This window comes from Xenopus laevis, chromosome 2S, assembly GCF_017654675.1.
Source record: "Xenopus laevis strain J_2021 chromosome 2S, Xenopus_laevis_v10.1, whole genome shotgun sequence".
In the NCBI taxonomy this organism is placed as follows: domain Eukaryota; kingdom Metazoa; phylum Chordata; class Amphibia; order Anura; family Pipidae; genus Xenopus; species Xenopus laevis.
In genome coordinates, this window is record NC_054374.1 from 46,550,455 (window position 1) to 46,575,887 (window position 25,433).

General features: G+C 38.2%; 1 protein-coding gene across 4 annotated transcripts; it reads right to left on the reverse strand.

Moving 5' to 3' along the window:
- Window positions 1-914: 914 nt before the first annotated feature.
- On the reverse strand, window positions 915-8,391 carry srsf3.S (serine/arginine-rich splicing factor 3 S homeolog). Of its 4 annotated transcripts, none has more exons than XM_041583738.1 (6): window positions 8,233-8,391; window positions 5,731-5,938; window positions 5,343-5,477; window positions 3,291-3,329; window positions 2,131-2,205; window positions 915-1,692 (listed from the first exon to the last, which is right to left on the reverse strand). In XM_041583738.1, the coding sequence occupies exons 2-6, from the start codon at window positions 5,934-5,936 to the stop codon at window positions 1,665-1,667; spliced, it is 483 nt and encodes a 160-aa protein (XP_041439672.1). In that variant the 5' UTR covers window positions 5,937-5,938; window positions 8,233-8,391; the 3' UTR covers window positions 915-1,664. The 4 variants fall into 4 exon arrangements, with proteins under 4 accessions (XP_041439672.1, XP_041439671.1, XP_041439670.1 ...); XM_041583737.1 differs by having other exon boundaries at window positions 2,131-2,217; XM_041583736.1 differs by having other exon boundaries at window positions 8,002-8,370.
- Between the last annotated feature and the right edge of the window lie 17,042 nt (window positions 8,392-25,433).

Sequence of the window (25,433 nt, forward strand, 5' to 3'; positions counted from 1 at the left end):
CACTTGATGAGGTTTGTCTATCATATAAGCTGCTGCTACAGGGCTGATTATTTGGATCTTTATAAAGGTATGGGACCTTTTATCCAGAATGCTCAGGTCTGGATAACGGATCTCTAATTTGGATCTTCATAACGTAAGCCTACTAAAAAATTATGTAAACCTTAAAAAAACTCAGGCTGGTTTTCCCCCAATAAGGATTAATTATATCTTAGTTTGGATCAAGTACAAGGTACTGTTTTATTACAGAGAAACGGGAAAACAATTTATAAAACCTGAATTATTTTATTGTAATGGAGTCTGTGGAAGACGGCCTTTCCGTAATTCGGAGCTTTCTGGATAACGGATCCCATACCCGTATCTTAAATCTACTAGAAAATCATGTAAACATTAAATTAACCCAATAGGCTGGTTCTGCTTCCAATAAGGATTAATTATATCTTAGTTGGTCTTAGTTGGGATCAAGTAGAAGGAACGGTTTTATTATTACAGAGAAAAGGGTAAGCAAAATTTGGATTATTTGATTATAATGGAGTCTATTTGAGATGGCCTTTCCATAATTCAGAGTTTTTTGGATAACAGATCCAATAGCTGTATATGCCCTTTAACGTTATACATACTTTCCTGAAAGAAACTTGTGCAATGAAGTCTGACCCAAACATGGCTTCTACTGCATGTTCTAGGGTGGAGATTGCAGAAGAGGATCTCAAGTGGCATGAAATGGGACACATCCAACACCACCTTTTATAACCATATACACGATATCCCTAATGGTGCATAAGGGACCATGGAATTAATCAAACTTCTGTTCACCTTTAAATATATGTAGATGTAAATCAGATATCAAGAGCATATTACAATGCACAATCTTTAATAAAAAAAACACAATTCTGTAAAGAAAACAAAGTACACTATAATGTTTTAACCAAAAACTTTAATCCCCAAGGAAAAAAAAATCCAGAAGTCACATGGTTTAAAAGATCTGAGACAAATTGCAACAGCCACACATTTACAACTTTACATCATTGCTGTATACTGCAAGACTCTACACAAGAACATCAAGACACATCTAAGGTGCACTAAAACGTTTTTATAAAAAAAAAAAAAAGGATTTCTACAAATGGTAAAGCAGTGCGGTTTACAGCATAATGAGGGGGAAAAATTGTAGTGGAGCAGTGAAATCTGCACAAATAAGGACATGGCAACTTGCATAGAAAGCTTTGATAAACTGGTTACAATACAAATATAACTACTGAGACTGACCATCTGAAGATACCCTGCCTCAACATATCTGGACATAAAGTGGAAAATTACCCTTTGTGTAGTTGCAGAGTACTCTTGTATTGGGTTTCCAAACGTTTAATAGATTGGCCACATTAAAGTACATTTTCTTTTAGTTCTATGCAAGTGCCATGTTTACATTTCCTAGGGAAAATTGGGGGTGGGTTATTGAAAAAAAAAAAAATATTTTCATTAACAGTATAAAGTAAACTGGTCTATTTGAATTTATCTGCTTAGAACCATATACAGAATCACATTTTTCATCACCTGTTACAAGTTACAGTACAAAGCAAATAAAAAGAAAAAAATTTAAAAAGTGTAGGACATTTCAAAAACAGAAAACCTTTTTGAATGTATTTGTCTGTACACCGCTGAAGGTAGCTGCATCACTTTCGCTCATTGGACCTAGAACGGCTAAAAAGAAAACGATGTAAGCAAAAATATTTAACATATACATTAAGATGCAACTATAAACTGGTTAGTAAGTCAAATGCAAATTGCCAATAGAATATAACATGAATATATTTAATGGCAATTGAAGCATGACAACATCAGTACCTTAACAATACATGACAGCAAAGCATAGAAACTTGCAGTACAGCAGTAAAGAACGATTGAAGTTTATCAGAGCACAAGTCACATGACTTGGGGCAGCTGGGAAATTGACAAAATGTCTAGCCCCGTCACATTTCAAAATTGAATATAAAAAAAATCTGTTTGCTCTTTTGAGAAATGGATTTCAGTGCAGAATTCTGCTGGAGCAGCACTATTAACCGATTCATTTTGGGAAAAAAAAAAAAAAAAAAAAAAAAAACTTTCCCATGACAGTATCCCTTTAAAAACTGTACATACCTTCTTGATCGTGAAAAAGAGCGAGATGGCTTATTGTTTCTTTCCCTGGACAATGATCGCTCTCTCCTCCGATCTCTAGAAAGAGACCTTGAAAAAATAAATAAGATCACTAAAGACAATGAAAATATCAGATAAACACAAATACATTTTACATGTTCTTTTGTAAAGTAAACAAGTATTGGAAAACAGATATGGTTGCTCAGTGATTGCAGCACTAGACTAAGTTTAGTTCTGCCCAGGGCATTAACTGCAAGGAGACAACTGAACTTTATTAAAAATCAAGCAGTAGTCTGCTTTGTGTTTTCACAGTCTAAAACATACAGGCATACACAAGGCTCCTGATGACACTGGCCATAAAACATGGGTGTGGTGTAATGTGATAGGGATATTAGATGGTAAGCTCCACTGAGAGAACAATTTGAACAATAGTCTTTGTAGGGGTTTGCATAACATGGCAGGGGTAGAATACATAAAAAATGTCTTCCTTAGCATTTAAAGATACTAGAAAAAAATGTTTAAAGGTAGAGTAACACCAAAAATTGAAAGTGTTTTATAGGAACAATATAATGTATTGTTGCCCTGCAGTGGTAAAACTGATATATCTACTTCAGAAACTCACAATAAGCTTATATAAACAAGCTACTGTGTAGCTAAAGCTGGAAAAGGAGAAACTGCACAGTATACACAGCAGATAAACTCTGTAGTGTACAGTGGCTGCCCCCCCCCGGCTACACAGCAGCTTGTTTATATAAACTATAGTAGAGCTTCTGAAGCAAACACCAGTGCAAAGAACAGTATATTATATTGTTATTTCTTATGCTATTGTTCCTTTAAAACCTATACAAATTGTATGACAGAATGGGGCACAATTTATCTAAAGCCAGACAAAAAATATTTGAAAGGTAATATAAAAATTATAAAGTGTGTGGTATCAAAAGAAAATTTGCTTATCAAGCAGGCTACAATAAAAAAAAACAAAAAAAAAACATTTACAGCTTCTTTTTTTGTTGAACAGGAAGGAATCTACAACTGTGTTTTTATATGATACCCAAACTAACTTGCAGATTCCTGAGGCAAAAATCATTTAGAATCTTGTTAAGACTAGAGTAGAAATAAAAATTATTCCAACTTAGAAAAGAAAACGCTTTATCGGATCTTACCTGCTACGGCTACGAGATAAGCTTCTCCTCCTTGGTGACCTAAAACCAGAAAAAGTAAGGAACAAATTTCAGATTTAATCAAAATATCTCCATTAAGGGAACATCCACATTTCTGCTCTCTGTGGGACCCATGGAATGTGTACCTATATAAAATACACTTACACACATGACTAGAACCTAGAAGGATTGGGGAGAAAAGGAAAAAAAAACACCTCAAGATGGAAAATGCCCCCAAGGAATGCACTTGGGCTAGTGTCCCTATTAAATAGTCTGTAAAAAGTGTCTTTAATTGAAGTAACCCTTAAGCACCACTTGTGTACCCAGACTGGCTTCAAGAAAGCTTTATGTTGTGTACACCTATTTGCCATTATAGACTTAAAAAACAAAAACACCTGCACTAAAATGTTTTTACCAGTCTTAAATGTTATTAATCTTGTTATGTGAAATTCAGATTAGGTTAGTATATTTAAAGAAAAAAAAAATTAACATTTAAAGATGATAGATCCATGAAAGACAAGCCAAGTTAGGACACAGTGTACAGCTGTGCTTTTATACAGCTCCTAAATGTGGCTCAGCTCAAATAGATTCCCCTATCACCCTTAAACATTTTCATAGGTCATATACAGTGTTTGTTACCTTTTTGCTTATGCACAGCCAGCCTTTGATTGATCAACAAAGATGACTTTTAGAAAAAGCTGCCCAGTCAGTTTAAACCAGCAGTAAACTCTGTATAAGCAGGAAAAAACTTACTAGTTTTGGGGTTTCAACAAGCTAGAAATGGTGAGGATGCCGGACAGATGGCCAAGTAGAATTTGTTGAAAAGTTTTTTTGCCAGAAGTTGCGTTGAATTTAGATGGTTTGCGAAGGGGGATGTTGTGGATTTTTCCTGCTTTTTTGGTTAGCCGAAGGCTGGCGCTGCAGTTGTTGTGAAGACATTTTGACAAAGTTAACAGCCGAGCAGAGTGGCCGGGAATGTGTGGGCGCTGAAGGAGGGCTGCTGCCGAGTTTTGGTTAAGGTTGGAGAGGAGGAAGGCTGAGTGGACAGCATGCTCGGGAACCATAGGGCGGTGCAACCTGATGACTGGCCATGCCTGGGTCATGTGATACGACACCAGCCAAGCTGAATGGGGCGCGCTGGTCACATGACGCTGAAAGGGCTAGTTGACTGGCTAATGTAGACCCAGAGGGTGGTGAGAAGAGACATGATGGTGACTCTGTAACGGGTTTCATTTTTATTAGATGGACCAAAGCACAAAAATAGACACATGAAAACAAAAAAAAATTTTTTTTTTTAAAAAAAACAAGCCATCAGTACAAGCATCTATTTTCTATTACCAGCTTATTTGATGGATAGAAAAGGAGTCCTAGAGCACTGATTCTGGGCCAATTGTACTAACAAAATAAAAACAGCTTTTGCATTGTGGACAAGTTTGTCTAGTCAACCACAATACAATGACATATTAAGCAGTGAAGCAAACTACAATGGTATAGGTTCCTTAATTTAAACAGGAAAAAAATAAAAATAAATAAAAGTAGGACTGAACAGATCTATGTATGAACTGAGTCTCCAAGAGGCACACCTATTCTGTTCACAAATTGAGGCACAACAAATGGACTTATGGGCCATGTGCCAGCATTGTGAACTTAATGATTATTACATAGACATCTGGAAACTGTTCAATAATAGGCACCATTAGCTGACACGGTGGAAAAAAAAAAAAGGTAACCCCTAACCTGTTTAACTGGATACACCTGGTGGCTAGGAGAAGCATTTACAAATCACAATAGCTATCCCTATGTAATATAAGGACTATAAAACTACAAATGATTCTCCTCCAATTGGGGTGTGGAGGTACGAAAAAACACCAAGTAAACAAAGATTATTGCATGTAGGTTGAATGAGCAAAGACATATGGGTTCTGTAAAGGGAAAGGGGGGGGGATGCTTGAGAACCAACATATCCAATAGCTATGCAACTGATAAATGAAGGCTGCACTACGTAACCCTAACTTCAATAAACAATTATAAAATTTGCTGAAGTGCATAAGGTACCTGCGTCTTGGTGGTGGACTTCTTCTACGATGGTCATCCCGGGGCCGCCTGTTCCATGAAGGAGGGGGTCCTCTGTTTCTACTTCTTTTCTCACCATTGGATAATTCAACCCTAACTCGGCACCCACAAAGCGTCCTTAAATAATATGACACAAAGTCAAAACAGGAACCGCAAGGCATACATATCAGAATACGTGCACTTCATTCTGCCTATATACATATTGAAATCTTATGTAGGAACTGTGATGTTCTATGTGCCACTAACAGTGGTGTTCTACGGGGGACAAGTGTGGAAACCAAGCTAGCCAAACATTATGTACTTTATTGCAAAATACAGACGACATCTTACTGTAGGACAGCCAGGGCTTCTCCCCAGACAAAATTGTTACCTTCCATCCAGCTCTCTAACAGCATCTGCTGCATCACGGAGATCTTCAAACTCTACAAAAGCAAACCCTGGAGGATTCCTTGCAACCCACACACTGCGCAGAGGTCCATAGTAGCCAAAAGCTCTTTCTAATTCTGTTTTGTTGCCATTGTTTCCAAGATTCCCAACATAGACTTTACAGTCTAAGGGACAGGAGTCACGATGCATGGCTGTAATGAAAAAAAAGACATGTTATTTTCTTAAAAGAGAACCACTACACTGACACTTCTTTAAATGTCCATGACAGTATATTATTACATGCAGCCACCTATCAGTTGGATATTAGCATGCTATACAGAAGAGCATGTGTGCAGTAGAGATGGAAATGTTATTATACTGCACAGGCAGCAATGCAGTCAAGATGGTGACTGTGGGAACATACCCTGGTAAGCAATTGCATTTTCTAGGGTGTTTCTAACAAACAGGCACCCTTGCCTAAACTGCCAAATTGGTAAATTAAATCTGCCCTTGTATGGCCGCCTTAAGACTTCATTCTGCTCCTCTTGCAGGTGTCTGAGCTGGGGTTTTTATTTTTTTTTGACACAGACATACCAGATTCCACAGAGTGAAAGGAAATTGTTACTCAGTCAAACTGCTTTTCAACACCCCTTATGTTCATAGTGTAATGCAACCCATCCCTCATTTTGTTCTATTGTGAAGGGATGGATTCTGGAACATACAGTTCTGCTTTCTATAGTGGTTGGTGCATGCATTCTTTGGAAAGCAGAGGGACCTCAAGTCCCAGAATTCATCACTTCACAAAGGGGATCAGGAGGAAGAAAAAAAAAAATTATTTAATATTTGCTGTGTAGCTACAGGGGCAGTCATTTGGACAAAAACAGGTTCACAGCAGAAAATGGTTTTAGTTTTTATATACAAGGATATCTACCAAGGGTCACTGGACTATAGAATGAAGATTTTTTTTTTCCAGAAGTTCAGATTGTGTTTATGCAACCTTTCTATATTAACCCAACTTGCTCACATAATTTTCCCCTTATAAAAGCATGCATGTTCTTAGAAATTGGGTGGAATTTGAGACGTTGAGAGGAAGCAAACACTGAGGCCTAGACAACAAAGGCAGTTCTCATTGTTTCTAAATCTGGGCATGTGGCGCCACCTGAAGGAGAGAAAGAGCAACAGCACAGTAGTAGGCTTTACAAAAGGCCAGAGAATGGCCTACTAAATAGAAAATATCAAGCAGTACTAGTCAATCCTTACAATTTGTTTAAGGGCAGAGAAACGGTCAGATTCAGGGAGATTGAATCGCCCGACAACAAGTCTCTTCTTCGGGGGCGACTAATCCCCCCCACGGCTAAAATGAATAAATAATCGGCGGGATGGCACTCGGAGCTCTTCGTTTCCCAAAGTCGCCTCACGAGGAAACTTCGGAAAACGAAATGCTCGGAGTGCAATCCAGTCGGCAATTTTTATTCTAGCCGGTGTGAAGGCAATGGAAAGGCTTTTCAGGGAGATTAGTCGCCCCAAGGAAGAGGTGATTCCTAATCTAATCTCCCCAAATCTGTGTGTGTGTGTGGGAGGGGGGGTCGGACTCCTGGGGTGGGGGCAGAGATATAGAAAAGAGGGACCAACATGAAGGCCTAGGGTCACATCTGAGGAACATGGCTATTTGCTATCTTGATACAACTGGGAACAAGCTGTTAGGATAAAATGAAAACTAATTATCTCCTAGATATCCTTGGGATTATTAAATTCCTAAAACTCATTTTTTTGCCAACCTGTAGCCTTGTTTTGAGCAAATGTGGGACCTGCCCACAATTTAACTCAAGGGAGAACCTGCAGCAAAGAAAATCTGACTCGTTTACGCTTTAATAGGGTTTTAGGTTAAAATACAGTACGACACTGGTCTGTCATATACTTCACCCCTAACCCAGTGGGAAATAGGTTAATCGCTCAGGATTAAGAAGACAGTCATGTTCGATAATAGACAGATACTACGTGGAGGGATCGCACTAACATGTTGAATAAACAAAAATGCATAAACGATTCTATTTTTCTAAGCAAAATGGGAGCGAGGTTAACAGCCATGCGTACAGACACGTTACTACAAATCCTCTATGGCACACCCTTTTCTACACCCACATTATCAGCTCAGATATATATAAAGACAATATTAGCCACTGATTAACCATGGCTGCTGGATTCACTAACTCGGTGGGAAACCCTGCAACACTGACTAAACAAACAGAACGATTGAATCAATAGTTTTCCTTACTGCCAGATACGCCGTCCATTTGCCTGTAAGTGCGCGATGCGTAATCACCAGCCGTGATATTTCACCATTTCCCGCTCACAAAAAAAAACAAAATGGCGGCGCTTCCTTTGTTTCCTATAGTCTCCTCACTCGCACACTATTTCCTCATACCACCAATCCTTCTTGTAATTCAATCCCAAACTCCTGTTCTACTAATGGAGAATCTGCACACCCTCATCCGCTCCCCCTTACCAATACTGGAGGGGACAGAGACTTGATACAGATTCGAGAATATCGGACTCCGGCAGAACCTTCTCTCCTGCTCTTCTTCTTGAACAAAATGGCTCTCGTGCTGCGAGGCGGGATCACCACCTACTACCCTATAGTTACGTCACGGCACCAGCCCCCACGACCGTTCTAAAAGATTCAATGGCGTCGCAGCCACGCCCTAAAATTACCTTACAGCGGTATTGTGCATTGCGGCTTCCGGCAATGTTGTAGCATGGGGGTGGGGAAATATCCGGGTTATGGCGGTGGATTGTATTTCATGTGGTTGAAATTTAACTTGTCGTCATCCCTTTTATCTGTGTTTTGAATTTCACTCTTGGGAAGGTTGGGTGTTGTTTTAGTAGGCGCTTAAGCACTGATTCTCTTTTGTTTGAGTTGTTGGAGTTGTGCCCTGTCAGTATGCTCAATGTTCTTACCAGTCCATAAAAAATTACTGACATTTCTATTAATAAAGTTGGGGTCACGTATCATTTTTACAGCCTGGAAAATACTATGGCAAGTGTGGCCAAGGCTTTCTTGTCAGTTGTATAGTATGCCTCACATGAATGTCACTCCAGTAACACCAAATGGGTTCACATTATAGTTACACGTAAATCATGCGTGTTTGCTTCACGTGTTTATTATAAATTGATGAAGGGATGTGGAATTCAATGGTTTCTGTAATTAAGCAGTGATAATAACTTGAAGGCACATTTTTAAGCAGCCTGAAACCGTAGCACCACCCACCACAGAACCCTGTATTGCTACCTACTACAGATTTTACATTTTATCAGCTTGGAAGCACATTTGCAGTTGCTATGAAGCTACAGTATTATTATTAGCCTTTATATAGCACCAATATATTCTGCGGCACTTTGAACAGATTGTGCATCATTAACATTATAGGGTTGCCAACCGGCCGGTATTTTACCACTAGCTGGTAAAATTCCCACTGGGGATGGTATTACACATTTACTGGCAATGTAGTAGCCGGTAAATTCATAAATAATTAAAGTTCAGCCCCTGGCCTGTCCTAGGGTTCCTACACGGCCAGTGTTTTACTGGCCTAGGTGGTAAAATACCTGCTGGGGCCAGTATTACACATTTACTGGCAATGTAGTAGCTGGTGAATTCATAATAAATTAAATTTCAGCCCCTGGCCTATGTCCTGCCAGGAATCTAGTAAAAACCTACCTTTTTTTACTTCCCCAACCCTCCTTGACCCAGTGTGATGCCATAGCTCTGCCCCATTTTGCCATCACCCCACCCACTGTGACATCACTGACCAACCCCTTTGTCACTGCCCGGTATATTATTTCTAAAACGGTGGCAACCCTATTAACATCATTCCCTGACCCAGCGGGCTTGCAAGAGCATATTTGAGGCATATGTTCAAAAGTCACAATTCATATGTTTATTCAGATGGCAGTTCAGTAGCCAAATGTTTTTTTTCAATGTTCAGCACTATCTCTAGAATCTTCACCAAATGTATGGCAATGACAACAAATGGCAAAATGTTACAGATATAGCAAAAACACAAGAGTCAAACCTCAAGATGATTTCATTAGATTTGTGCTGCAAATATATTTAATGTCTAAAGGCTTCCTCAGAGGGACTCTTTAAACATTTTTCATATTAAATATTATTGATGTCTTATAGGGATTCCTTGAACCCCTTAATGACCTAGGAGTTGTCATTCCAGTTGATCCCTCTGTCTTATCCTGATCCATATATACTGTATGTGGATAGTGCTACACATTTCTCACATAAAGGAGAAGGAAAGGTCTTATTACTTGGGGGTGCCAAAAGTTAGGCACCCCAAAGTGATCGCATGTACAGATGAGGCCACTTGGATTTGTGTATTAAATGCGTCGTGACTCGGGATTAATTGAAGAAACTGTGTTATCTAAAGTCATTTTAACTCATTTAATGCAGTTAACCTTTTTATTAGCATCAGTGACGGAACTAGGTTGGGCCGGGCCGTGCAGCCGGGCCACGCCCCCCAGCCCGTGTGGCGCTGCAGCCGACTCCAGCCAGCGTGACTGCCAGGGGGGCCCTGCAGGGTGCGGGCCCTGGCCCAATTGCACCGCATGCTCCCCCGGTAGTTTCCCCACTGATTAGCATACCAAAGCACCATTGTTCACAATGGTGAATGCTTTAATTAGATGGGTCAAAAGACCTTTGTTTCCCATGTCACCAAATGACCTAATTTCCTATATATGAAACATTAGACAGCCACCCAACAATACAGCCGGAATTCGAATTTCACAATTTTCATCTTCTTTGGTCTCCATTTTCTAAAGAGCAATCCAGTAAGTGCTACTGTTGATTGGCTGGTATAGGTCAACTGAAGCAAGTGTTACACATGCTATTTAATTTTTTTTTTTGCAAATCATACTTCTCTTCATACTAATAGAGTGGGTGCATCCTCCCTACAGGAGAGGTGGGGGGGGGGGTGGTCAGGGAAAAGATGGATTATTTAATCAAAATTGTAATATTTTTTTCTTCATAACTGCTAGATCTGTATTTTTGAGTGGTAAAGATTGTGGGTGGTGGACAAAGTTAATGAGAATTTATAATTATTTTTTTCTGGGGACCTCAAGTTGCACCCCTGTTAGTTGAACTAAATGACGTGCATTTCATTACTTTGGCTCTGCAATAAAGAACACACCATGTTTCCTTTTGATGCCAACATTGTATGATCTCTTTATCTAAATCAGGCCTGTTATGCAAATGTATGTATACATATTCTTCCCACAACCCAGCATACACCAAACTATTTATTTACATATTAAAAGAATGGAATGTTGACTTTATCTAAATGTTGTTGCTGAATGATGAAATTAGATTGTAAACACTCAAGGATACCGTTCCATTAGCTTTTTATTATGTGCATGTTTATATTGCAGATTCCTCATGTTCCTTATGCTGTTGATTCTTTGCTGTTCTTCCTCATTTGACCTGAGTAAATCATGGCGGAAATTCTTTATCAAGGGAACCTCTCTTCGACCTGGGTTGTGAACACTTCCCAGCAACCCTTGTAGCCACCTCTGGCGACTTATTTCTTCAATTGTTTTTCCTTTGTCGTGCATTAGCTGAGCCTCTGCAACTGATCTCTCACTAAAAATAACAAAGGCACCAAAAGTATTAGATGTATGCTATACAATTGTGTGCTACTTTACCAGCTTTATAAAGAAACAAACTCTTAGGGGGTTATTTTTTAAGCTCAGAATTTTTCTAGTCGGACTTTTAAGGTGAAAATACATTTTTTTGGAGGAAACAAAAACAATTTTTACTGGATTTATTAAAATACGATGGTGTTAAAGGTCCGATTACAAAAGTACTCCAATTCAGACCTGCCAAGAACATGTAAAAGTCAATGGCAGATGTCCAGTTAACAATTTAAAGATTTTTTGAGTTGAGCTAGGTTTCTGAAAAATTTGTATATTTTGATAAATAACCCACCTTCTAAGGTGGGGGGTACACAGCGAGCAACTTGTGAAAATTATTTGCTTTTACTATTGGGGTTATGTATATATATATATATATATATACGCACTAACAAATACTACCTGGCTATATTTAATCTACTAACCTATGGGATCTAGGGATGCACCGAATCCACTTTTTTGGATTCGGCCGAACCCCCGAATCTTTCACGAAGGATTCGGCCGAATACCGAATCCGAACCCTAATTTGCATATGCAAATTAGGGGTGGGAAGGGGAAAACATTTTTTAGTTCCTTGTTTTCTGACAAAAAGTCACACAATTTCCATCCCTGCCCCTAATTTGCATATGCAAATTAGGATTCGGTTCGGCCGGGCAGAAGGATTTGGCCGAATCCTGCTGAAAAAGGCCGAATCCTGACCAAATCCCGAACCGAATCCTGGATTCGGTGCATCCCTAATGGGATCCAATAAAATTTAAACAAAAGGGTAAAGAGGAAAAAACGTACTTTTGAGTGTTCTCTGATGCAGCAAGAGAAGCATAGCATATGATGCCCATGAAAGTAACCATCTGTAGGTACTTCTGAGACAGGAACATCTTATGTGTCTCTATAAATCTGTAGAAAATCAGCAATATTATAAGCGAATAAGATTCATGGTGTTATATAATGTAGGAGACATTTTTTCCAAACAAAATTGCAAATATCTGATTTCAGATCTCAAGGTCCGATAGAGAAACTGCCACTGCTGTCTGTATTCTATGTGTGGTGTCTAATTGAAATGTCACACCACTTATCATACTTAATCAGCCATATTATCATTACTATTATTAACAACTATTTATAAGGCATAATTTTATTCCACTGTACAATAGAAGGACATACTCATGAAACATACAGATTACCAACAAATACTTATCAATGCCAGAAATATAAAGAGTTCTGATTATTAGGTATAATCTAGAAGATTCTTAAAGCTTTTGGCATGTTGATGAGGCCCTCTCCTGATGGGTATGCATAGTCCTCTGTAATGATCTGGTCGTTGGCTTTGGGGTAGGTGGTCAAATTTTATTTGGCAAGTAGGTGGCTAAGATCTGCTCATTCTAAGGAATTAAAACTACGGAGTGACAGAAAAAGCAGAATCTGATATATTGGGTACCATTTATAAAGCTAAATTATAGTGCAAGATACAAAAAAATCCCACTCTGAAAAGGCAATAATAACTTACAGAAAGCATCATCTTCTGGCATCTACCACATCTGACACATTTGCAGCCTATTTACTAATATACACATTTCCTCTTTTATCACAAATCATATTTTCTCTAAAACTCTTAAAATTCAATATTGTAAGAACCACGAAAAACTTTATAAAGACTTATTATTATTAACATGTATTTATATAGCGCCAAAATATTGCGTAGCACTGTACTTCCCCAAGTTAAAGCAGTCAAAGTCCCATAGAAGTCAATGGAAGCTGTGCCAATCCTTTTGGACTTTTTTAACCATTCAGAGGTTTTTGGAATTTTTTTTATATTCGGATCTTTTAATACATTTCAATGGTTTTAGAGAAATAGAGTTTAAATGTGGTTTCTAAAAGCTCTAATACAGATATAGGATCAGTTATCCAGAAACCTGTTATCCAGAAAGCTCCGAATTGCAGGGTAGCTGTATCCCATAGACTCCATTATAATCAAATAATTTAAATTTAAAAAATGAAATATTATCTATATTATTTAATATTTCAATGTTTTTTTTAGTAGACGAAAACTATGGAGATCAAAATTACCGAAAGATAACTTATCTGGAAAACCCCAGATCTCAAGCATTCTTGATAACAGGTGCCATACTATACCACTAAAATTCGACCTTCAATAAATGGGCCTCATTAGTGTGTTGCCACTTTTGGAAAGATTAAAATCAAACAAGGCATCCATCCCCCACAAGGAAAACAGCAGTGATTATAGAGTGGATTTACAGAAAATATAAACTTCTCTGTGTATCTTGTACAGTGTACTTGTAGATGGTGACATTAAAGGCACACTGGGTTGTATTAAATTGAAGCACACATACATTTATGTGTAAACCACCTTTATCTCACTCTGCTTTAATAAAAGATTTTTTTCGAAATACAAAGGTCATTCACCCAAAAATCTTATTCTCCTTTGCCTTTATGGTAGGGTCCTTTCCACAGACATAGCCACTTAATGGAAACCATTCCCTTAGTTCTTTAATATCTAATGTGTCAGGATATTTAGCAGTTAATCTGTTGTGGACGAAAAAGAGATGTGTTACATTAGAACATCATATTAATGTTAGGTGTGCTTGTTTTACCCAGTTCCGCATGCCTTGGTTTTCTATGTCTCTGCGTGTGACACAAATGCCAGTAATTTCACAGCTATATATGGAAGGGCATATTCATTTGCAAGCACATAATCAATTGCACGGAACCAGACACAATTACAAATGAATCATAGTAGCTGCGAGCAGCAGTGAGTTAAATACAAATCCACTTTTTTACTGCATGCTCCTCGTATTGATTAAAAATAATACTTGAACAGCATGACACCTGAGTAAACAATTGAAAGGGCTTAGCGAAAAAATAAAAGGCACAAAGTAGCAGTGACAATGAGTTGTATATTGACTTCTACAGTGCCCATTCACAGGTTAACGTTACTGTTTTTACTTCCACCCCCTGGGCTTTCAGACATGGAAATGTATCTCAAACTACACCTTCTACTCTCCCCGAGTAGTTACCAGCCATGGAGCATGCTTATTATAAAACTGAAAGTAAAACAGTGAAATATATATACAAATGTATGAAACATAGGGTCAGATCATGATACAAGGGTCGAAGTGTAAATGCGAGACAAATGTTTTTTCACCCATTGGAGTCTATGGGCATATTTTTTGTGGTGAAACCTGCCAAAAATCTTGCTTATCACTAGTTATTTGTAAATGTAATTCCAGTTCTAAGCAATATTTTGTTCACCCCTTTTCTGATCATAAAACAATGCAGCAGACATAATATTTCCTTTAGGTCTGTTAATCAGTTGGTTTCTGCTATATGGTTTCAGGAATCAGAGCCTGGAGGGTAGAAACATTTAAACAATAAAACAAAAACATTTTCTTTCAATATGCAAAATACTGCTTTTGGGTGGAAGACACTAACACAAAATACAACATAGGCATTTGTTTAGGCAACATAAACCTTTATGCAAACACCAGAGCTAACAGCAAACACAAAGCAATTAATAAAAAAAAAGAATTACAAAATTACCTCAACTTTAGCCAAAATTTCATCTGATACTCGATAGAAATAATTGAAATGTGGTAAAACAGAATCATTTTAATGTTTCTGTCTTACTAGTTACTTTTCTATAATTGCTTCCCAATAGTCTATGAACAAGTTGCTTGCTACAGTATATCACTGCCTTGAGCATGTCTTTAATTAGAATCCTGTGTCCTAGTTAAAAATAAAACAAATCTGCAGGTAAAAAAAGAATCTATTTCCTATATAAATTGTACATACCCCTTTGAGAAACAAAACTGTGCTACAAGATAGACTTAGACATATGTTTCAGACTAGAAACATGCAATATTAGTTGTTAAAACAGTGAAATACTTGAAATATTTATACAAGCTGACCATCCAGTGTCTTCAGCTAACATTTTGAGGGCAAAATCCCGGTAAGCACTAAGGCGACTTCTTTAAAACCTACTTAGATTATGCGGTTTAAAATAAAAGACAAATTATAATAATATTCCCTTTAGTATGAAAGCATCATAAAAACTCTTTGCAGACCAATGTTTATATTTGAACCTAACACCTTAAATAATCTTCTAAATATTTTATATCTACTTCATCTCACTTATATTTACAGATGTGTGGGACTAAATCTGTCCATTAAGGACTAAATAAAAATATTTCAGAATACTTACAAGAATAAAAGATCAGAGACTTATCGGTCTTTTCAGACCTGCTTCAAAGATAATCCTCTGGCAAATTAGTTCCTTCTGTGAAGAGGACATTCCATCCTTCCTCTTATATGCATCCACGATTCCACCAAACAATGGAGAGCCATTGTGACTAAGACACTTCATTCCCTATATGGATCAGTTAATTTCTAGTTTAGCTAATACAGATTTTTGACATATGTCATGTAAAAGTGCAGTTCTGAATGATGACTCTTACATTGAGTACAGATATAAAAATAAACCAAAACTACCTACATACACAGTATGGGGCAGATTTACAAAGCTCGAGTGAAGGATTCGAATTAAAAAAACTTCGAATTTCGAAGTGTTTTTTGGGCTACTTCGACCATCGAATGGGCTACTTCGACCTTCGACTACTACTTCGACTTCGAATCGAACGATTCGAACTAAAAATCGTTCGACTATTCGACCATTCGATAGTCGAAGTACTGTCTCTTTAAGAAAAACTTCGACCCCCTACTTCGGCAGCTAAAAGCTACCGAAGTCAATGTTAGCCTATGGGGAAGGTCCCCATAGGCTTGCCTGTGATTTTTTGATCGAAGGATATTCCTTAGATCGTTGTATTAAAATCCTTCGAATCGTTCGATTCGAAGGATTTAATCGTTCGATCGAACGAATAATCCTTCGATCGTTTGATCGCAGGATTTGCGCTAAATCGTTCGACTTCGATATTCGAAGTCGAACAATTTTAGTTCCTGGTCGAATATCGAGGGTTAATTAACCCTCGATATTCGACCCTTCTTACATCTGCCCCTATGTGTGTGTGTGTGTAATGTCTACTTTTAGTAAAATCAACATACTTGAAAACACTCGTATTCATCCACCTAATATACAACAGGAGAATACCATGGCATAGTTTCATTTAGCCAGATTGCATGTTTCAAGGGTGCACACACAACCAACAGGAGTCCACACTCATAGGTCTTGTGTTACAAAAATAAGTGATGTTAAATAAACATCACTTATTTAGTAAACATCACAACATAAGTGATTTAATAAACATTACTTATTTATGTAACACAAGGATGGTTGTTTGATATTATGATCTAATGTACCAGCACCTCGGAATTTTTTCTATTCTGTTTGCACCGGTTCATATTTTTGTATATATATATATATAGATATATATATATATATATATCTATATATATATATATATATATATATATATATATATATATATATATATATATATATATATATATATATTCACAGTCCATGAAAGCACTCACAGCGGACGCCATCCAGTGTGTATCAAAAGGTTATTTATTGGTGCATGGTGTATCAACGCGTTTCGGCTCACCTGGAGCCGTCGTCAGGCACCAATATATAAACTTTTGATACACGCTGGATGGCGTCCGCTGTGAGTGCTTTCATGGACTGTGAATAAATACACGACGGCTCACCTGGAGCCGTCGTCAGGCACCAATAAATAACCTTTTGATACACGCTGATGGCGTCCGCTGTGAGTGCTTTAATGGACTGTGAATAAATAAGTATTGATTGGTTAGCACCCAGCAATTGACCAAGTGAATGGTGAGTGCCGATTATCTCTACTGTATATATATATATATATATATATAAAATGCCGGCACAGCATGCATACTGGTATAAGGTGCCTGGGTGCAGAGCTATGTATTCGTATTTACAATGGCTCAAAAGAAGCTAGCACACACAGGGCTTATGGAGAAAAAAAGGTTTTTATTTTAACAGAAAAAAACAATATATATTGTATATATATATATATATATATATATATATATATATATATACACACAGTATATAAAACAAGGGAAAGTTGTGCAATGAGGCTGTGACCACAAAATACATATAGTCAAATACAAGAGTCCTCTGCACTCAACCCATTATCAATATATTTAAGACAGCCAGGCCCGGATTTGTGGAAAGGCCACCTAGGCCCGGGTTTAGCGTGGCACGATTTTAGGGGGGCGGCATGCTGCCAAACCACACCCACATTGGTTCAAAAACACTGGGGATGCGCTGGAGATAGAATAATTTTTTTAATTTCCCGTGCGCCAATCCCCGTTGCTCCTCTCCCCCTGGAGGGGACAGGGGTGAAGAACGGTTGTGGGCCTAGGGACGCCCACTATATAAATCCGGCCCTGAAGACAGCGACATTTTGTGCATACTGCTACTAAAAAAAATGCCTTATCCTTTAAACAAAACAGGGATTGTTTGTCTATATATTGCAATGTATTTAAGCTGGCCAACTACGTCAAAGTCATCCCATATCTGGCCAGTCCTATGCTCAATTTTATCTGATTCATTAAGAATTCTATTGCTTCATTATACATTTTACAAAGGGACTAGGTTTTACCTGCAACTTACTTGCTGCTTTCAAAGTAAACCTCCATACTTGGCTGCCCTTTTATTAGACACCAGTGGGATCACCTGACTATAGCTGGGAAGGATGGGAGCTACAACATGGAGCTGGTCACTGCTCCTGTATAAACTATAACAAACAAGGGAAAGTTGTGCTCACCACTATTTTTTAAATATATATATATATATAAACATAGAGTAGAACGGTAGCGCACTCCAGGGACTTGAATAGAAATATAATTTATTTAAACATGGTATACAATTGATTGTATACCATGTTTAAATAAATTATATTTCTATTCAAGTCCCTGGAGTGCGCTACCGTTCTTCTCTATGTTTATCTGGATCCCAGGAGCGGCACCCGGGCGGACCACGAAAGGGTTAACTAAGTGAGTGCGGATCTGCTTGGCTGATATATATATATATATATATATATCTATATATATATATATATATATATATATATATATATATTAGTAGTAGTTGCACGTTCATTTTTTTTTGCTTACCTGCATCATAACTAATCTTCTATTTCATTAGCATGTCCTATATTCCAAGAATGTTCAAGTGATTGTGCTGAATAGGTGGAACTGTATTTAGTTTCCCAAAGGGCATTGCACAGTTCTAAGTTTTGCAAACTGCTAATTTGAAGACCAAAAAACACATCAGAATATATTTTGTGCTAGATAACAGGAAATAGTTTTTACTCACCGTAATTTCTGTTTCCTGGTCATCTTCTATAGCAGCATTCACCAATTGGTTAACCTCCCTCGAGGCTAATGGACAGGACTTCCCACCAACAAGTTAAAAAGTCAGAACCTCCCCCACTCACTTGTCTTAGTTTGACAGCCTGACCATATAGGATGGGAATTCCTTGGTGAATTCTGTCTTAGACGGTGACCAGGAAAAAAAATTATGTTGATTAAAAACAATTTCCTGATTTCCATGGCATGTATTCACCAATTGGAACTACCAAAGCTCACACAGGGGAGGGACCACAGAAAGAAAATTGCAGTGAAAGCAAAATATGCTTCTGGTGATGCTTTGGCCCAGGAACTTGCTAATGTCCTGGTGAAATGGGCTTTTAACCCCTGAGGAACCTTCCTGTCCGCTTATGCAATTGCAGAAACAACCCAAGAGCTCAATGTCTTCTTTAAAGGAGCTTGGTCCTGAAACCACACCTTTAAAGATTGCTGTAAAAGGTTCTGAAGAACATAAGGCAGCCAATTCTCCCATTTTACAGGCTCAAGTAACCTCAACCAATGAAACCACTTGAGATTCCACAAGGAAGTGGTTCAAAGGGAGGTTTTGTTAGTGTCCAATAAAAAAGGGAGAACCCATGGAGCACATATCAACCAGGTTCGGGGGAAATCCTTATATTTAACTGCAGATAGTGGGGGGAATGCAGCCAGACAGCACCCATGGTCAGGATACTGGGGTCTTTCCACCCAAAACTCGACCATCTTGTGGGTATTCCGTACCCAGCCGGATGCAGGACTTTACCCTGCGATAGCCACCCTGGAAATCTCAGAATCCTATTGGGTCTCCCCAAAGTTAACCTGTGAAGCAATGGAAACCAAGGTCTCCTCAGCCAAAACCACTACTATTACATTAGATGCTTCCAGATCAGTTGAATTGGGGGTAAAATGTAAATCAGACCTGTTGTTTAATCTTACCTCAGACTTTATACGGCCAAAGCTTCTCTGCATTGGTACCTTGAAAAAAGGTCTGTATTGTAGAGAACATTGGTCCTAGAGTCTTGAGACAGTGGCACACTTTCACTATTGACTGACTCTTGAAGTCTTCCATTGCCTGTATAATCTTCTGATGTTTCTGGACTGGAAGACTCACTACGTTTTATTATGTCTGGAAATATGTACCCAGAAAGAAAAAGGACCTCGATGGACATAAATTGCTCTTTTCTACATTCATTATCCATCTGTGATCTTGTAGAAAATCTAGCACCCTTTTCGTGTGACACCCTGCTTCCTCCTGATCTTTCTTACTCCATTATGTTGTCCAGATAATGAAAAACAGTTTTACCCCTCTTCCTCAGCTGGGCTATGAGATTGACCAGAATCTTGGTGAAGTCTCTCAGTAACTGAGACAACCTAAAACAGACATCTGAACTGGACATGAACCTCCCCTACTGCAAAGCGTAGATACTTTGTCCTGGAAAAGTCCTGAAAAAATGTTTGTAAGCCTCTGACTGACACAGCCTGGCTAAATATTCCATCTTGAACCTTCTTTTCTTCAGAAACTTGTTCAATCTTCTCATATTCAACACCTTTAATTGCCTGTAGCTTTTTTTTTTGTTATCAGGAACCTTCTTTTGTTCTTTCGTTAAGAGGAACTGTTTCTATTGCTTCTGAAAAGAACAACTGGTTCATATACTCCTAAACCAGATCTTGTCTCTCCTCTGAATTCTGAAAAGAAGAAACTAGAAAATAATCCCTTCTTGAGAAAGCTGAAGACTATAATTGAAAACCTCTTTGAACTGTGTTGTACGACCTTGCAATCTTGCATGTATTTAGCCCAGACTTGAGCAAACATAGCTAATCTGCCAAATATTTCTGCCTGAGCCAAGACACCCTCATTGTTGTTGTAATGCAGAGGGAGGAGGAGATAATCCAATCCAAAGTAGGGAAAAAGCACACCAATTCAGCTAGGCAATGCCTTTAGCACATTTATTTGCAGAAGTATAGAACGCACAAGCTTTCAGGGTCCAACCCCTTCCTCAGGACCCCGAAAGCTTGTGCGACATCTAAATCCTGCCAAATTGCTGTTTTAGCCTGTGGGGGACCTCCTAGAACTTCTCCTAGGATTGGAGGCAATCAAAGTTTTTTTTTGGGAAAAACTTTGAATCGAATTTGATCGAATGCCCTATTCCTTCGATTTGTACAATTCAAATTTGGCCGAATTCGGACCTATTCGATCTAAAACGGACCTATTCGACCAAAAAAAACTTAGGCTTAAATTCAGTTGGTCTTTTTGAATTCGAATTTCGAAGTTTTTTCAATTAGAAATTCGACCATTGATAAATATGCCCCTAAGTGTCTGAGGGATATGAAACGCCCTCTTCTGCCTTAGCCTTAGTATGAGCATACTACCTTTAGTATGATTGTTTAAATAAAGATTTTTGTACTTTTTAACCAACAACTTTTGGTCTGATCTACATGTGGCTTCCTAGTGTGCTCTAAACCTTTCATTTTTCATGCATTTTAGACTTGCTTGTCTCTGATACTGTGACTATAATATAATTTAATTTATATGAAACTGATAGTTGCTTGTACCACCACCTTGGTCTGTTGCTGTAGTCAAAGGGTGCCCAAAAGGTAGATCGGGATCTACCAGTAGACCTTCAGTTGGTGATCAGTAGATCTCAAGACACTGTCATCTAACAGCTTGACTAAATTACCCTTCTGCTGTATTATTTTTATTCAGATATTTATTCTGTTAAATCTTCATAAGAAATATATTTTTTAAATATAGTAATGTAAATGCTCTTATAAATTAATATAATATTTAAGTAATATTTTCCATGGAACAGAATGCTAACAGTGATATTATGGGTGTAGATCATAATGGGACAACATCACTAAAAGTAGACCCCACATTACTAAAGTATGGGCACTCCTGCTGTAGTTTATTGTTGCTGAACACTAATTCAAGTTTTTTTTTGACCCTAGGGTAAGTTTTTAATCATGTCATGTCATTACATGTCACCTGCGTAAAGTCATTATGACACAAGACATTCAAGACTCCCTTACTAGGCCATTGCACTATGCAAGTGCATCTTGGAGAGAAAACAAAAGATAAGCAAGTTTAACTAACTCCATGACAACTTAAAAACAATGATCAATTCCTTCTATGTTAAAGAGCATATTCTCTTTTACACTAAATCTAGCAAGAAATTAAAGGACTCATATATGATTGCTAGTAGAATTATATCCATTAAAATGCTATACTCAATGAAGATTTGCCTACTCATTTTCATGTATAAAAGTGGTGTCTGCAAATTGCTACTTCTGCCAAATGTTGATGCATGATGTGCAACATGCAGCAGACTCTGCTGCACCAGGTGATAAGTACATGGTACCCCTTGCATGGTGCATATGTAGGCACTTGCTGTTGCATCAGCTGAATCAGACACAAAATATAATTGTCTATAAGTGAATGTACAGTATATGTGCCACCTGCATTTCACCCATTCCCTCACAAGCACAATTGAAAACTTCTGGAAATTCAAAAACATTTCTAGTCTTATTTTACTGCATTTCCTACAAGCTCAGTCATTTCCCTATAACACTGAACTCCATTTTTTATTCTTAGACACTGTGGAATACTTAGTACACAGTTTTATTTTCCTTGGCAATGTTGTATGCACTGTATGATTCAGTGTTTTGTGCTGTGGCTGCCTGGGTAATGTGGAATATATGTTACACTATTCAGGATTTTGTCCTGTGAATGCCTTGGCAATTTGGAATACAGAAGGGCTCATTTACTTACACTACAGCATGTAAAGTGCAATTTCGGACACAATCTGCCAGGGGGGGGGTTGCAGGAAGGCAGACCAGGATTCATGCAGAGGCCACCAAGGCCTGGGCCTAGGTTGGCAGGATTTTAAAAGGCGGCATGCTGCCCAACCACACCCACGTTCAGAAACACTGTGGATGTGCAGGAGATAAAATTGTTTTTTAAATTTCCCGTGCGCCAATCCCCATTGCTCTTGTCTAGACAATTAAAATGTGCCCAAATCACATTTGGGGATGGGGGCGACGAACGTCAGCGGATCTAGGGATGCCTGCTATGTAAATCTGACAGAATTGCAGCTGATACATCAAATCTGTTGCACTTTGTTGTGAATCAGACACAATTGCAATGAGAGTTTATTAAGCCCCACTGATGAAATTCCTGGTGCTCACCGTCAAAATGACATGTGAATCAGATTCTTTTATGCAAGTGCTCTGTGACTACTAACTCAAGATACTGTGGGAACCCTGGAGCTACTACCTGCTTCATAGGTGGGGGTAGCTTCAAGCTTCCCTGTTTCATTAGGAGTACTTGGGAACTTTCAATTGGGAACAGTAGGCAGGAGAAAGGCAGTGGTGCTGAAGCCAACTACTGTATATGGAAGTTTAAGTAGCACATGCTGATGCAAGTGCCTTTTAATGAGTAAGATTTTTCAGGCAGCATACAGCAGGGAAATTAGCGCCCCACAAGTTACCATGTTTTGTGTGGTATATATGCTTGGTCAATGTGGAATACATGGTACGTAATTCACTATTTTAAATACAGGGTACATTATTCAGTGTTTTCTGCTGTAGCTGCCAGGGCAGTTTGGAATAGACGGTACATGACTGAGTGTTCTGTGTGGAATAGCTGCTATGCCAAATTGGAACTCATGGTACATAATTCAGTATTTGGTATACATGGTTGATTATTCAGTGTTTTTGTGGTACGGTTGCCTGGGCAATTTTGAATACATGGTTTACTGTGCATCTCATGACCCTGGAAGATTGCAGGTTTGAACACCGCACAGATTATTAAGGTTATTAAATGCAAAGCAAATACATTTCCTTTCAGTTAATTGTTCTCACCAAAATAACTATCCAAACCAATCCCCTCACTCATTAAAATGGCAAATTAACTTTGCTAATTGATCATTGCCTTGACTGTGTTCTGGATATATATATATATATATATAGAAGCAAACACTTGTGCAGAAGAAGCTTGATTTGGTTTCTAGGATATGTACAAGCTCAGTCAAACAATTCACATCATCCTAGTTACCAGATTGGCTTCTTGTAATTATTAGCTAAAGTTAAGTCTGAAACATCTCTCTAAATTATCTCTGAACTTTTAGCTTGTGCATCCAAATGCTCTTGATATGAAAACAATCAGCGGCGTTATCTTCACTTATCCGCCAGCTCTGCTTGTGTGAGCAATTGAGTATGTGAATGTGGCATCTAAAAATGGAAGGCTGAAGAAGCTTGTAATGTTCTTCATTTGTGTAACCTCTTGTACATCACCCTGACTACGCTGATAAATTAGATAGGCCCCTTTTATCCAATATGTGATATGTTTTTAAATGATTCAAAAGATTTGGGTTAAGTCGTTTAGCAACATTTTGGTACTCTAAAGGGGTTTGTGTGCAAAGAAATAGCCTTTTAGTTTTTAGGTTCATATTCAGAACTATTTAGATCAATTACTACTGAGCTGATTATTTGTTTTACAGCAGATTATATTAAAATGATGTCATACAAATAAGTCTAAGGAGCCCTTGTGCAGACAAGGGGCCATAAAACTCCCTTGAAGGACTACATCTGGCCTTAGCAGGGATGTTGAGCCAGCAGCCTTTCAATGGTACCCTGTTGAGGCATGCTATTTCTGTAACTGGAGGGCCACAAGTTAGACGGCATAGATTAGTTAGAACTGTGCTAATGTAAACTTCTGTTGTTACAAATGAAGGGATTTTGTATTACTGCCGCTTTAATTTTATACATATATCTGCTGCATTTACAGAAAATCATTTACCAAGAACACGTTAAAGAAAAATCAAACCCTACAAATGGATATGGGTTTAAATGCTTTATTTTATGTACTGAATTTAATACAACATCCTAAAGGTTCAGAAGCAGTGATCCAGGCCTGCTAGGTTGTGTACTGTGGGACACCATCTTGGATTTTGTTAGGAGTGTCAGTGACACTGCGCATGTTCAGAGTGCTCCGAGCAACTGATGAGAAGCTAATCTTAGGGGTCATCGCAAATCATCAAGAAGAATTGAGGTTTCATATAAGCTGATGATACAGGGCTAATCATTAGTTTCTTATATAGGATGTACTGGTTTGTATGCCATGTTATGTGGATATGAGCTGCTAATCAGTGTGTACTGTGACTTTTATATTCTATATATACAGTATATTGTGAGCTTGTGGGCTGGAAGCATTGAAAACTTCTTTTGTTTCCACTGGCTGTGGTGTTTCTCCCCTCAATTTTTCTAACCTGTATGGTCCGTTTCTGTACCTCGTCCTTGAACTGGCGTTCAATTGAAAATGTAGTTGGTGGAACAGACCAAGGTAGACGCAGAACTTTGCTGCAAAAAATCCTTTTATTCACACAACATGTTTCGAGCAAAAATGCCCACTGTACACTTGACAAAGGGCATTTTTGCTCGAAACATGTTGTGTGAATAAAAGGATTTTTTGTGGGCTGGAAGCAGCCCAGATCACATGCTATGATTAAGCAGAAGAGAAGATGGGGAGCTACTTGGGACGCCTTCAGAGGCACAGATCTTCACTGCTAAAGATGTTGCTGTGGGCTGGTACAGAAGCCCAAAACATAATGTGCAGCATTTCTATCCTAACTTTTTTTTAAGCTATAGTTCTTTAAGGATAGT

Coding starts and splice junctions, on each gene's coding strand:
- srsf3.S (XM_041583735.1), bottom strand. Junction 5,478..5,730: donor GTTAGAGAGCTGGATGGAAG/GTAACAATTTTG, acceptor ATATTATTTAAG/GACGCTTTGTGGGTGCCGAG. Junction 1,693..2,130: donor TCTTTTTCACGATCAAGAAG/GTATGTACAGTT, acceptor TTTTCTTTTTAG/CCGTTCTAGGTCCAATGAGC.